Source organism: Hemitrygon akajei, chromosome 3 (genome assembly GCF_048418815.1).
Source record: "Hemitrygon akajei chromosome 3, sHemAka1.3, whole genome shotgun sequence".
Lineage (NCBI taxonomy): Eukaryota > Metazoa > Chordata > Chondrichthyes > Myliobatiformes > Dasyatidae > Hemitrygon > Hemitrygon akajei.
The window spans coordinates 193199165-193214410 of NC_133126.1; the positions used below are offsets into that span (position 1 = coordinate 193199165).

Sequence of the window (15246 nt, forward strand, 5' to 3'; positions counted from 1 at the left end):
GAAAGTTTAAAGGAGTTGTCTGGGACAATTCTTTTTAACACGGTTAACACAATGTTTCTGCAGAGCGTAGTGGTGGATGTAGTCAACGTAGTTTCATTAAAGAAGCATTAAGATAGGCACATGAATATTCGTGGAATGAAGGGTAACGGATAATCTGCAGGCGGACAGATTAGTTTATTCCGTTTAATTTGACATAACGATTGGCACAGCCATTGCGAGGCAAAGAGTCTTTAATATGCTGCAATGATCTGTGAATCAATTCCCATACGAATATTAACCAACACAATCAAAATACCAACCGAACTGCGTTATAAAACTTGCAGCTCTCTAAAATTTAGTTAGGTTGCATCAGCAGCATTGCATACCGTTTTGGTCACGTCATTATGGAAACGATGTGGAAACTTCGGAGGGTGTGCAGAAGTGGTTTATCAGGATTTTGCCTAGATTAGAGATCATATACTATCAAGAGAGGTTGAACAATCTTCTGTTATTTATCTATTGCAGCTATAGCTGAAGGGAATTGTGCTAGAGGTTTATAAGATTATGAGAGACAGACCGAGTTGAAATCTCAGAGCGCATGCACTTAAGGTGGGGAGCGGTGTAATTTCAAAGGAGATGTGATGGTTACGATTTTTTTATTACTCAGAGTGGTGGGTTCCTGAAGTGCTCTGCCTGTGTTGGTTGTAGAGACAGAAACATTAGCGACCTTTAAAGAGATCTTTAGATAGGTGTATGCACGTTAGGAAAGTGGAAGGATATCAAAATTGTTGAGGCAGAATAGATCATTTTAGTTCGTAATTTGATTAGTAACTCTAGTGTTTCAGAATAACGTTGCGGGTCAAAGAGCCAATTCTTGACCTGGTTTGTTCTACGTTCTATATCCTTAACCCAACGAACAAACAATGCACACTGAAAATTTAGAAAATAATGGCTCAATCACATAACCTAGTTACTTCCTTATTCATTTTTCAATCGTTCCGGATGTCATTTTCCCCATGATATGTCTCTTTGTGTTGTGTTCTCGCTTAAAGAGTATAATGTAACATTTGGGAGCAAAGATGCAGAACAGCAACGCATAGCTAGACGCTAAAATAGCAAACACTTCCACCGCCACCGTGTACTTCCCAGGAGAACTCACGTAGGCTGGGATGAAGGTAATCCAAACTGCGCAAAAGATAAGCATACTAAATGTGATGTGTTTAGCTTCGTTGAAGTTGTCTGGAAGTTGTCGAACGAGAAAGGCGACCAAAAAACACACACAGGACAGGAATCCAATATAACCGAGCAGGCAATGAAAGGCAAGTTCAGACCCAAGGTTGCATTCAAAAACTATTATCTCGGTAAAATGTTCTGTACTTTTCCATGGGTATGGCGGCGATGTGGTGAGCCAGACGGTACATATTAAGCACTGTAGTGCAGTAAGGCTTAAGACGGTGAGTCGCTGCTGGGTTGGGCCAAACCACTTCATTATGTTATTGTTGGGCAGAGTCGCTTTGAAAGCCATGACAACAACGATAGTTTTACCCAAAACGCAAGATATACAGAGAACAAATGTAATTCCGAATGACGTGTGGCGAAGCATGCAAGACGATGTTGACGGTTCTCCGATGAACGTAACTGAACAGAGAAAGCAAAGCATTAACGCAACGAGAAGAAGGAAACTTAGCTCTGAGTTATTAGCTTTAACAATCGGCGTGTCTCTATGAGTATAGAACGTTGCAAATACCAGCATTGTAATACAGAATCCAATCAACGCCAGCGACACCAACATAATCCCCATGATTTCACTAAATGACAGAAATTCGATCTCCTTTGGTATGCACTCAACCCGTTTCTCATTGGACTTGTACTCTGGTGGGCATTTAATGCAGTCTGTTGAATCTAAAACGAAACATATCAATATTTGTAAGGGAGGGAGACAAGTTTATATTTTTGTACTGCCATTTAATTGATAGAATTAAAGAGAGATATCTCACCGGTGGTGTTGCTAATTTCTCCTTGGGGACATTGTACGCAGTCATAGCAACACTTCGGTTGTCCTTTTCTCAGTGCCGTCCGTGTTCCGGGATCACAGCTTTCAGAACAGGCCGCACGTGGAATCTATAGAGAGATTAAACACGGTATCTGGCCATGACCAGTAGAAATGGGAGGAGGTGGTTCACACCCTCCAGATATGAACTCATTCCACAACCTGTGGAGTCAACTTAAAGGCCTTTGCAAGTCGTGTTCTCAGTACCACATAAAAATTGCTGGAGAATCTCGACAGGTTAGTGAACATTTTGATAAATATTTAAGCAACCGCTTCAGAAGTGCAAATGGAGGGAGAGACGCCAGAATAAAAAGGCGAAAGGAGGGTGGGTAAAGAAACAGGTAAAACGTAACGGATGGAACCAAATGGGTGAGAAAAGTAAAGAACTGGAGAAGAAATTATTTGATTGGAGTGGAGAATAAACTATGGGGGAAAGCGAAAAAAAGAAGGGTAACCTATGCATGAGATAGGTAAGTGAGAAGAAGAGGTAAAAGACCAGGTTTGGGAATAGAAGAAGAGAGAAGGGTATGTGCAAAATTACCAGAAGGAGACATTGATGTTCGTGTCATCAGTTTGCAGGCTACCTAAACAGAATATATGGTGGTGCTCCTCAACCATAAGAGTGGCCTTATCAGTATGTAAAAAGGAAGCAATGGACCCACATGTCGGTATGGGAATGGGGATAAGATTAAAATGGCAGGCCTCTGGGAAATTGAGCGTTTATCAGATGGAGCCCAAACTGCACACAGTATTCCAAGTGAGGTCTTACCAGTCCCTTATAGAGCCTCAACATCATATCCCTGCTCCTATACTCTATTCCTCTAGAAATGAACGCCAACATTGCATTCACCTTCTTCACCACCGACTCAACCTGGAGGTTAACCTTAAGGGTATCCTGCACGAGAACTCCCAAGTCCCGTTGCTCTCAGAATTTAAAAATCTCCCCATTTAAATAATAGTCTGCCCGTTTATTTATTTTACCAAAGTGCATGATCATACACTTTCCGACATTGTAATTCATTTGCCACTTCTTTGCCCATTCCTCAAATCTATCCAAGTCTCTCTGCAGACTCTCTGTTTCCTCAGCACTATAGACCCCTCCACCTAGCTTTGTATCATCAGCATACTTAGCAACAAAGCCATCTATTCCATAATCCACATCGTTGATATACAACGTAAAAAGAAGCGGTCCCAACATGGACCCTTGTGGAACACCACAGGTAACCGGCAGCCAACCAGAATGTGATCCCTTTATTCCCACTCCCTGTTTCCTTCCAATCAACCGGCTCTCTATTTACGTAAGTAACTTTCCTGCAATTCCATGAGCTCTTATCTTGTTTAGCAGCCTCATGTGTGGCACCTTGTCAAAGGCCTTCTGAAAATCCAAATACATAACATCCACTACATGTCCCTTGACTAGCCTACTTGTAATTTCCTCAAAAAATTGCACTAGGTTTGTCAGGCAGGATTTCCTTTAAGGACAGAATGCTGAGTTCTGCCTATCTTGTCATATGCCTCCAGGTACTCCATAACCACATCCTTGACAATGGACTCCAACAACTTCCCAACCACAGATGTCAAGCTAACAGGTCTATAAATTCCTTTTTGCTTCCTTGCCCCCTTCTTAAATAGTGGAGTGACATTTGCAAACTTCCAGTCCTCCGGAACCAGGCCAGTATCTATCTACTTGTGAAAGATCATTGCAAATACCTCCACAATCTCCACTGCCACTTGCTTCAGAACACGAGGGCGCATTCCATCTGGTCCAAGAGATTTATCTACACTTAGACTATCCAACTTCCTGAGTACTATCTCTATCGTAATTGCGACTGCGCATATTTCTCTTCCCTGACACCCTTGAATGTCCGGTAGATTGCTGAAGTCTTCCTCAGTGAAGAATGATGCAACATACTCGTTCAGTTCCTCCGCCACCTCCTTATCTCCCATTACAAAGTTACCTGGGTTTCAGCACCTAAGTTACAGGGAAACTTTGAACAAGTTAGGTCTTTATTCTTTGGAGCGTAGAGGGTTGAGGGGGGACTTGATAGAGGTATTTAAAATTATGAGGTGGATAGATCGAGTTGATGTGGATAGGCTTTTTCCATTGAGAGTAGGGGAGATTCAAACAAGAGGACATGAGTTGAGAGTTAGGGGACAAGAGTTTAAGGGTAACATGAGGGGTAAATTCTTTACTCAGAGAGTGGTAGCTGTGTGGAACGAGCTTCCAGTAGAAGTGGTAGAGGAAGGTTCGGTATTGTCATTTAAAGTAACGTTGGATAGGTATATGGACAGGAAAGGAATGGAGGGGTATGGGCTGAGTGCGGGCCAGTGGGACTAAGTGAGAGTAAGCGTTCGGCACAGACTAGAAGGGCCGAGATGGCCTGTTTCCGTGCTGTAATTGTTATATGGTTATATGGTTACAATTACTCCAGCATAATTTTCTATCGGTCCGATATCTACTCTCACCTGTCTTTTACTCTTTATATACTTGAACAAGCTTTTAGTATCCTCTTTGATATTATTTGCTAGCTTCCTTTCATAGTTCATCTGTTCCCTCTTAATGACCTTCTCAGTATCCTTTTGTAAGCTTTTAAAAACTTCCCAATTCCCTGTCTTCCCACTAAGTTTTGCTTCCTTATATGCCCTCTGCTTTGCTTTTAATTTGGCTTTGACTTCTCTTGTCAGCCACGGTTGTATCGTTTTCCCATTCGAAAATTTATTTTTCTTTGGAATATATCTGTCTTGCACCTTCCTCACTTCTCGCATAAACCCTTGCCACTGTTGTTCTGCCGTCCTTCTCGCTAGTGTCCCTTCCCGGTCAACCTTGGCCAGTTCCTCTCTCATGCCACTGTAATTTCTTTTACTCCACTCAAATACCGACACATCGGATTTCGGCTTCCCTTTCTCAAATTTCACAGTGAACTCAATCATGTTGTGATCACTGCCTCCGAAGGGTTCCTTCACTTCCATCTCTCTAATTACCTCTGGTTCATTACACAATACCCAATCCAGTACAGACGATCCCCTAGTGGGCTCAACAACAAGCTGTTCTAAAAAGTCATCTCGTAGACATTCTACAAATTCTCTCTCTTGAGATCCAGTGCCAACCTAATTTTCCCAATACATTCGCATGTTCAAATCCCCTACAATTATCATTACACTGCCCTTTTGTCAAGCCTTTTCCATTTCCTGTTGTAATGTGTAGTCCACATCACTGTAGCTATTTGGAGGCCTGTAGATAATTGCCATCAGGGTCCTTTTACCCCTGCGATTTTTCCGCTCGACCCACAAAGATTCTGTACCTTCCGATCCTATGTCAACTCTTTCTAATGATTTAAAAACATGTCTTACCATGAACGCCACGCCACACCCTCTACGTAACTGCCTATCCTTCTGATACACCGTGTATCATTCGACGTTCAGCTCCCAGAGACATGCATCCTTTAGCCACGTCTCAGTGATGGCACAATATCATACCTACCAATCCGGAACTGTACAACAAGATCATCCACCTTATTCCTTATGCTGCGTGCATTTAAGTATAAAACCTTAAGTCCAGAATTCGGTACATTTTGCATTGATTGCGCTGCAACTCATCCCAATGGCTGCAAATTTGATCCATCACCTGCCTGTCCTTCCTGACATCATTACTGCTCACTACCTTAGATCTATTTTTGTTTTCCCTCTCCTCCGCTCCATCATTTCGGTTCCCATTCCCCTGCCAAATTAGTTTAAACCCTCCCTTACAGCTCTATTAAAAATACCCACCAGGATATTGGTCCCCCTATGATTCAAGTGTAAGCCGTCCTTTTTGTACAGGTCACACCTGCCCCAAAAGAGGTTCCAATGATCCAGAAACTAGAATCCCTGCCCCCTGCTCCAATCCCTCAGCCACGCATTTACCCTCCACCTGATTGCATTCCTACTCTCACTGTCGCGTAGCACAGGCAGTTATCCCGAGATTACTGCCTTTGCGGTCCTTCTTCTCAACTGCCTTCCTAACTCCCTATATTCTCCTTTAAGGAATTCTTCCCTTTCCCTATCTATGTCATTGGTACCTACATGTACCACGACCTCTGTCTTCTCACCCTCCCACTTCAGGATATCTTGGGCGCGAGCAGAAATATCGGGGACCCTGGCACCAGGGAGGCAAACTACCATCCGGATCTCCTGATCGCGTCCACAGAAACATCTATCTGACCCACTAACTATCGAGTCCCCTATTACTACTGCCTTCCACTTCCTTTCCCTATCCTTCTGAGCTACAGGGCCGGACTCTGCGCTGGAGGATCGGCCACTGTTGCTTCCCCCAGGTAGGCTGTCCCCCACAACAGTATGAAACAGGAGTACTTATTGTCAAGCGGTACAACAACAGGGGTACTCTCTAGTACCTGACTCTTCCCCTTACCTCTCCTAACCGTGACCCACCAGCCTGCCTCCCGTGGCCCCGGTGTGACCACCTGCCTGTAACTCCTCTCCATCAAATCCTCGCTCTCCCAGACCAGACGATGGTCATCGAGCTGCAGCGCCAGTTCCCAAACACGGTCCCTTAGGAGCTGCAGCTAGGTGCACCTGGTTCAGATGTGGACGTCCCGGAGGCTAGGAGACTCCAGGACATCCCACATCCGGCACCGAGAACAACAAGCTGCCCTCAAACTCATACCTCCCCTTTCCTCAAAGAACAGGAAAAAACTGAATAGTGAAACCTACCTTGCCTCGCCCGCTTCCGCCTAAGCCCGCTGAGCCAAACAGCCTCAAGCTTTCACTCTACTCCCGGCTTACTCCTCTGCCCGCAAACGACGTTGCCCGCTGTTTAAGGCTGTCTCCTATTTAAGTCCTCCCCGCTTCACTGCCCGACGTCACACGCCTGCGCAGTCCCGCCTCTCTTAACTTCGATGAGAAGAAGAAAAATTCAAAATGGCACCCGCCGCAATCCCGTTCTGCTCCTTCGACTTTCTTCTCTTTCTCTATCTCCACCACAGAGAGGGTGTACGTAGAAAAATTGAATTTCAAAGCTATTAATGGGATAAACAGGGTATTCGTGAAGGAAGTTACAGAGGTGAAGCGGCGTGAGTTGGTGAATTAGCTTGTTACTTCAAAAATTAAAACACAATGTAATAGGAGTAAGAATTAGCCAGTCTGTCTCCGAAGACTACCCCAACACACAATATGCACCGTAGTCATGGCCTAGCTACCATATATATTTTCTCGTCTGCAGCAGTTCCATAGACCCTTCGATGTCTGATATTTGAAAAAAAAACTCCTCGGCCAAGATCCAGCTTCCAGAGCCCTATGAGGTACTGAATTCCAGAGCTTCAGTGCTTTCTGTGACATGATATTTCCTATGAATGCCCTCTGAAGCTGCAGCTACTCTCGCTGGTGTAAACCCGTACATCTGTTAATTTATGCAAATATGTAATCGGCCAATTATGCGGCAACAACTCAACGCGCAAAAAGCATGCAGGCACTATCAACCTTATTGTTTAAACGAAATATCATAATCGGAAAGAAATGTGATCTTAGTGACATCAACCATAAATTAATAATTGGTGCCAGACGGGTGCATTATTTGAATCAGAAACTGTTAATCTTCTAGGATAGTCATAAGGAACAGTACGAGCGTTTGCAGAGAATCGTGAGAAACATGAAAAAAAACATTGAGCGGTAGTTCGGTAGGACGAAATGCCATTTTAGGGAAAGTGGTCAGAGTACAATTGTCAGTCTGGTTCAAGCTGACAGGAACGCCGCAGTAAATGAAAACAACGCGCCCTGCAACACCTGTGTGCAGTCCAGCATCCCTGAACGCACAACATGTCATACCTTGAACTGAATACGCTACAGCAGCAAAGGGGCACGAACATACACTCAATGGCCACTTTATTGGATAGAGGAGGTACCTACTGAATTAGACACTGAGTACATGTCGCTTAGTTAGAATCTCTGCCAACAGTGGAAATATCTCGGTGCTGTAATGATCTTTAAGGTCTTATATCTTTTAATAAGATCTGCCTTCAACATTTAGTCAATGTTTTTTTTAACCAATTAACCAACTAACCGTCATAACTTCGGACTGTGCATAAAACTTGTGCACCCAAGGATAACCCGTCAATTTTACGAGGAGAACATAAAAAGTCGTTACAGGCGGCGCAATAATAGAATATTGAGCTCCAGAACATCCCGAGCTATCATAGCGTCGTGTTAACCGCTACGCTACCGTGGCAGTCAATGAAGATTTCTATGAGCTCAGTCAAAATACCATTAGACCTTCAGATAGGCTAATGCTCACAACCCATGAATCAGCCAGGGGTAGGGGAAGGACAGTTGCTACCACCACACCTGATGCTCTAACGTGTCCCTTATTATTGCATGAAGAAGGAAATGTAAAGCTATTGGTTTTATAATTTTTAATTTTGTGCTCTCATGATTGCAGTGTTTTGAATGTAAACTAATGTCAAAGTGATCGACTCAGCTGTACAATCCAAGTTTCTTTCACACAGCACTTACCGTCGGTTGTCCTCCCGTCCATATGATTGACTCCTCGCCTAATATAAATTTCTGTCCTTCAGGCGCCGCTCCATCATACTGTCCTACTGTTACAGTAACAGCGCCGCTGTCTGTCGGATGCCAGTTTACGATGTCATATATTGGGACTGGATCACCGTTGTTATCAAAATAGATCCTTTCTCCAATCTTTGTCGTAAAGTTTACTGTTTTCATGTAATGTAGAAGCTAAATAAAGAAAATCATAGTGCCGTGAGAAGTGATGTCTATTCTCCGGGTTCAAGATGAACAACAAATCTCGCAAATAATAAGTTCAGTGAATGTTAAAAAATAAATAAAAACGAATATATTACTGGAAGACGTCGGCAGGAAATGGACAATTGACGTTTCCGGTCGAGATTTTGCATCTGGTTTGAAAGATAGAGAGGCGAGAGGTAGTTAAAGGAGAGGAGACGAACAAAAGCCTGAAGCAGATAATTATATCCATATAATAACCATATAACCATATAGCAATTACAGTACGGAAACAGGCCATCTCGGCCCTTCTGGTCCGTGCCGAACGCTTACTCTCACCTAGTCCCACCGATCTGCACTTAACCCATAACCCTCCATTCCTTTCCTGTCCATATACCTATCCATTTTTTTCTTAACTGGCAATATCGAAATTGCTTCTACCACTTCTACTGCAAGCTCATTCCACACAGCTAGCACTCTCTGAGTAAAGACATTCCCCCTCGTGTTACCCTTAAACTTTTGACCCCTAACTCTCAACTCATGTCCTCTTGTTTGAATCTCCCCTAATCTCAATTGAAAAAGCCTATCAATGTCAACTCTATCTATTTCCCTCATAATATTAAATACCTCTATCAAGTCCACCCTCAACCTTCTACGCCACAAAGAATAAAGATCTAACTTGTTCAACCTTTCTCTGTAACTTAGGTGCTGAAACCCAGGTAACATTCTAGTAAATCTCTGTACTCTCTATTTTCTTGATATCTTTCCTATAATTCGGTGAGCAGAACTGTACACAATATTCCAAATTTGGCCTTACCAATGCCTTGTACAATTTTAACATTACATCCCAATTCCTATACTCAATGCTCTGATTTGTAAAGGCCAGCATATAAAAAGCTTTCTTCACCAACCTATCCACATGAGATTCCACTTTCAGTGAGCTATGCTCCATTATTTCTAAATCGCTCTGTTCTACTGCATTCTTCAATGCCCTACCATTTACCATGTATGTCCTATTCTGATTATTCCTACCAAAGTTAAACACCTCATACTTATCAGCATGAAACTCCATCTGCCATCTTTCAGCCCACTCTTCTAACTGGTCTAAATCTCTCTGCAAACTTTGAAAACCTACTTCATTATCCACAACGCCACCTATCTTAGTATAATCTGCATACACTCCCCATTATCCAGATCATTAATGTATATGACAAACAACATTGGACCCGGTGCAGTTACCTGAGGCACAAGCTAGTCACCGGGCTCCAACCTGAGAAACAGTTATCCACCAATACTCTCTGGATCTCCCATCCAGCCACTGTTTAATACATTTTACTACTTCAATATTAACACCTAACGTTTGAGCCCTCCTAACTATCCTTCCATGCGGAACCTTGTCAAAGGCCTTACTGAAGTCCATATAGACAACATCCACTGCTTTACCTTGTCAACTTTCCTAGTAACCTCTTCAAAAAATTCCGTACGTTATGCCAAATATGGCCTTCCACGCAATTGGATCCAGGTAGGGTATGATTGGAAAATTGAGGAAGGAAAGCAGAGAATGTCCAAACTTTACAAAACTATATGTTAATGCCGGAATTGTTTCACAAACATGTACAGAAATCAATTAAATGCTAATCTTCCAATGTGCAGTTAACATTATTTAATAACGTTACACAGTAGGGTGAGCGGTAAATTGGTAAATTGGTTTATTCCTGCTCATATACCAATGTTCAGTGCAAAATTCGTTTGAATGTTATCCAAACAGATCATTACACCACATTATTTCATCGTAGGGGAACAGTAACTGATGCAGAATAAAGTGTTACTGTGTCAGAGCATCTGAAGAGGAAGTTGGTTTTATTTTATTTTGAGTTACTGGGGGCAACTGTTCTGTCTCACCGAACGAGCCGCACCGCCAGCCTACTTAACACCAGCCTAACCACAGGGCAATTTAAATGAGAATTAACCTACTAAGCAGTACGCCTTTGTACTGTGAAAGGGAATCCTGCGCATTCATGGAAGAAATTAAACAAACATATCCCGTAGAATTGTCTCTGGACTAGATCACTGAACTCCGAGCTTCGAACTAGAATGCCATGGCGCCGACCGATACACTGCAATGGCGCGACAAAAACAAGGTGGAAGACCATTGTGCGGTAGAGTGTGAGCTCAAGGGTCTAAGAGGCACTTCAATATTTTTATGCGTTTACCTGCCACGGTTGGAAATTTGAAAAATTGGCACAAGTCTGGTTGGGAAATGGTCCGTTTCCATCTTCACAGCTGAGCAGATCATGCAGGGCGTGGGCAATAGCGTAGATTGACTTATATACGTTGTACGTCACTCTGTACTCTGAAACATCAGTGAACTCGTTGTGCGCAATATGTAGTTTTTCATTCCCTGTGCATTCTCGAAGACCCAAATCAGGTTTTGAGTCTCCTGTGTTCCGTAACTTGCAACTGAAAACCTTTTCCCAGAATTCCTGCACTAAAGGGTTTCCGGGATAAAGAGACGGGTGAGTGTGCATTAGAAATTCTTTTAACCCTGGCATTCGCACTTTTCGGATCGCAATTCCAATTGTACCGACAACAAATAGTTTACTCTCCTCGGGAGGTAGAACCGGTGTGGTGATCCAAGCTTCGCTTCCTATCCATTGTATACCGGTGACATTCTGCTGTACAATTTCTTGTAGTAAGATGCTCATGTCCGCGTGCGCAAGGAAAGCTAATATTACCTTTGTGGAAGATTTTTTTATGATGTCTATAGTTTGAAGTAATTTCTCCCTTGGGTACGTTTTGTGAAAAGATTCAGAGAAAGCAATGCAAATTCCCATCTCTTCCATCGCTTCATTGAACGCCTGCATCCCAAAATTACCATAGTCATCATCACTCCTAATTGTTCCAATCCAGGTCCATCCGAAATGCTTAATGAGTTCAGCCAACGCCCTCACTTGAAAGTAATCACTCGGGATCGTTCTAAAAAACGAGGGATATTCAAGTCTGTTGCTCAGACAGGCACACGTGGCGAGATAACTAACCTAGAGGGGAAAATACACATTATAATAGATATATTATAATTATTCATTTAATCTGAACATTATAACCATATTAACTGGCGAGGTTGCACTTCAGCGTGTACGAGATTGAAAGTGATTTAATAACTCACGACAGAGATGTGAAAGGCTTTGAATAAGTGTAAGGAGGAAATGTCAATGTTCGGGGTCTGTAAATCAACAGTTCATGGAAGACTAAAGTAGACTGAGATGCTATTCGGGGTGGGGGAAACGGCAGGAACGCAGGAGTCCTTATGTTCATTCTACCTGATAAGAACCATAAGATCATGAATGGCGTAGAAAGGATGGAAAACACACTGTCCTTTTTAAGAGGTAGTACGTATTTGGAATGAGCTGGCAGAAATATGGTCCTACCTGATTAAGTGCATAGATAGGATAGGTGTAGGTAGCTATTGGATACACGCGGGCCAATGGGACTAGCTCGCCGGGCAAGACTGTGGGCATAGACCAGTTAGAACAGAGGAACATTTTCTACGACTATGACGCTCCTTGTAAATAGAGAGATTACCACAATAATGGTCTCTGAAGACCGATGCAAGCAACATCTGGTCACACGAAATGTCTGTTTCAGTTTAAATACCCAGCACCGCACGCTTCCCCACACATCCCCCACCAATAATATTAGTAAATTTTAATAAAGGGCGCATACATAGATATAACTATTCATTTTAATAGTAATTGGTCTAATTACCTAAATAAATGTTCAACCCAGACATTGCTTAAACACCTTTTATCACTTTCCCGCTGACACAACTCTTGTTCACAGATCCTCAGATGGTAACAAAAAGGTGCAAAGGAGTGAGGAGGATTACCTGGCAGACTGGAATCGCAACAAGAGCATTGCACTTAACGTTAATAAGAAAAAGGAATTGATTGTAATTTGAGAAAGGTAAAATTCCAGCGTCACACACCCGTCTTCATCGAGGGGTGAGCAGTGATATGGGATGTTATAAAAGCATTATATGGCCAACGAACTCAGTTGTCATGATGAGCCCCACGATACCACAATAGACGCGATGACTATATATTGAATCCGTGATCGGCTTGAGTAGGTTTGGTATATCGCAAAAAATAAGCTCAAATAAATATTTACTTATGTACCGCGGAGAACAGGTCGCATCCCCGTTTGGTATGGAGGGGCCACTCCATGGGACTAGTAAAAAAAAACTGCAGAACATTGTAAACATCCTGCTCCATCATGGACACTAGCCTCGACAGCATGGAGGACATCATTAATAGTCGAATCCTCAAAAAGGTAGAGTTGATCGTTAAGGATCACAATCACTCTAAATATGTCATTGTCTCTTTGCTACCATCAGAGAGGAGTGCAGCGTCTCGAAGTCGTACACTCGCAGTGTTCGGAACAGCAACTTCCCCAGCACCATCGTGTTTTTACACGGTCAACGAACCAACCACTGACCACTACCTTACTGTTCGTGCACTCGATTTGAAATATAACTTATTAAAATTCAAAGTTTATTTTATGTATTGCGTTGTTCAGCTGCCGCGACACGACAGATTTATTGACATATTTTAGCGATATTAACCTTGTTTCTGATTCTCATTCTCATTATAAACAAATAACACGATAAAGCAGCCTACCTGAAGTAAAAAAAAAAGATTTAAATTATAATTACTACAAACTCTGCGTAAGTTCAGCAATATAGGAGCTGATTAAGTGATTATTACTGGAAAAAGCTGATCCACTTTACGAAACAGTTTCAGAACGTTACCATTCACCAACTGGCTTACCACAGGGATCTTAAAGGGACCAATTAATGACGCGATGCCTAAAGTCATTGATGATCCAGAATCTCCAACGATAGCGGGAACCACGGGAGCTCTTCTACAGGTGGAATTTGTTGCGTCCAGTCTGTTTAAAAACTGAAAGGCTGCTTTTAAAGATACTTCAGGCGTGCCACAAGAATCGTAAATCCAGTAACCCAGCGTAACGTTTGGAAGAAGTTCCGTGTTCTTGTTAATCTCTTCTATGGCAAAGATCATCGTTATTGCGAAACGGAACAGACGGAAACGGAAGCTGCATAAAAAAGCAATTGGGAAGAGGATCTTAACATTGCTCCTTTCACAAGATGTGATAATTACAAAGCGCCACCCAGACAGTACCTTTAAAAGGTATCCAGCTCCGATAACTATGTATACTTGGTTACTGTCTTTTTTTTCTAAATATCAGATATGTTAAATTTGGATTTTGAGTTAACCTGTAAAGCATTGCACATAATGACAATTAAAGAAAATATAAAACTTCCAAACAGTTAACTAAAAATGAAAAACTATAATTAGGAGGCCGACAAAATATACATGCCCTTGAAATTTCGACGCTATCTTTCCTCGGGAGCAAGGTATGTATTACTTTACCAACTTACCCAGTTTGTTGATATAGAAAATTAATGGATCACCGGCATAGATACACGCAAACTCTCTAAGATCCAGCAGTATGTTAGATTTTTAATAGGCTAAACCAAAATGAAGGCAAAAGAAAATTCAAGACAAATCAGGGAAATTATAATAGAGAACCACAAATCTGGGAAGGTTTATGAGATCATATCGAAGGTACTGAACATACCTTGCAGTTCGGTAAGGTTCGTTGTAAGGAAGAAAATCAAATATGAAACCATAACTACACTGCATAGGTCACTGCTCCCCTCTAACCTAGTCGCCAGAGAAGAATGGTACTTGTAAGAAGGACTACTGTGTCGCCAACTATCACTCTAAGTGAGATGCAGAAGTATTTGGCTCAAACTGAACTTGAGTTCCTGGCTCCACATTCTCGAAGGCTTTTCCCAAAAAGGGTATTTACGGAGTACTGACAACGAAGGGTGATGATTAAAATTAGCATATTATGTCTGTAAAGATTTTGCGAAGCGTTATTGGCAGATAATGTAAAGATGTGGATGGTCTTATGGTCGGATGAGATTAAAATGGAACATTTTGGCCTCATCATTAAGAGTTCCGAGTGGCCTAAATCTAATACTGCACATCAACCAGGAAACACCATCCTTACTGTTAAATATAGTGGGGGCAACATTATGATCTACGAAGGCTTTTCAGCAGGAGGGTCTTGAAATCTCGTCAGGACTGATGGAAAGATGAATGCTGCTAAATTCATAGAGATTCTGCATAAGACCTGTTGTTCTCCCCCAGAAAGCTTAAAGTGAGGAGGTGTCGTCCTTCAACAGGACAATGACAGAACGCCCACTGTCAGAGCATGAAGTTGCTTCAAATGGAGAAAATTGATGTCCTTCAGTGACCCAGTCATAATTCTGCCTTAACCGATCGAACGTTCTGGCTCGTGATGGGACGAGCGCACAGCAAGAAATTTTCTCGCAGGTCGGCCGCGGTCGTTTAAAGGGAAAACTTCCTGGGCCTTTGGTGTCATTCCGGCACCCG

General features: G+C 42.4%; 1 protein-coding gene across 1 annotated transcript; it reads right to left on the reverse strand.

The window, feature by feature from the left end:
* Positions 1-961: 961 nt before the first annotated feature.
* Positions 962-13863, reverse strand: LOC140724610 (extracellular calcium-sensing receptor-like). The gene is made up of 5 exons (XM_073039033.1): positions 13591-13863; positions 10978-11802; positions 8534-8758; positions 1977-2100; positions 962-1881 (listed from the first exon to the last, which is right to left on the reverse strand). The coding sequence occupies exons 1-5, from the start codon at positions 13840-13842 to the stop codon at positions 962-964; spliced, it is 2346 nt and encodes a 781-aa protein (XP_072895134.1). The 5' UTR covers positions 13843-13863.
* Between the last annotated feature and the right edge of the window lie 1383 nt (positions 13864-15246).

Bases quoted from the DNA above. Each gene is read 5' to 3' on its own strand.
- LOC140724610 (XM_073039033.1), bottom strand. From the start codon at position 13,842: ATGATCTTTGCCATAGAAGAGATTAACAAGAACACGGAACTTCTTCCA. The intron at 8,759-10,977 runs GTAAACGCATAA...TTCTTTATTTAG, and splicing joins CAAATTTCCAACCGTGGCAG to CTTCTACATTACATGAAAAC. The intron at 2,101-8,533 runs GTAAGTGCTGTG...ATCTCTCTATAG, and splicing joins GGACGGGAGGACAACCGACG to ATTCCACGTGCGGCCTGTTC.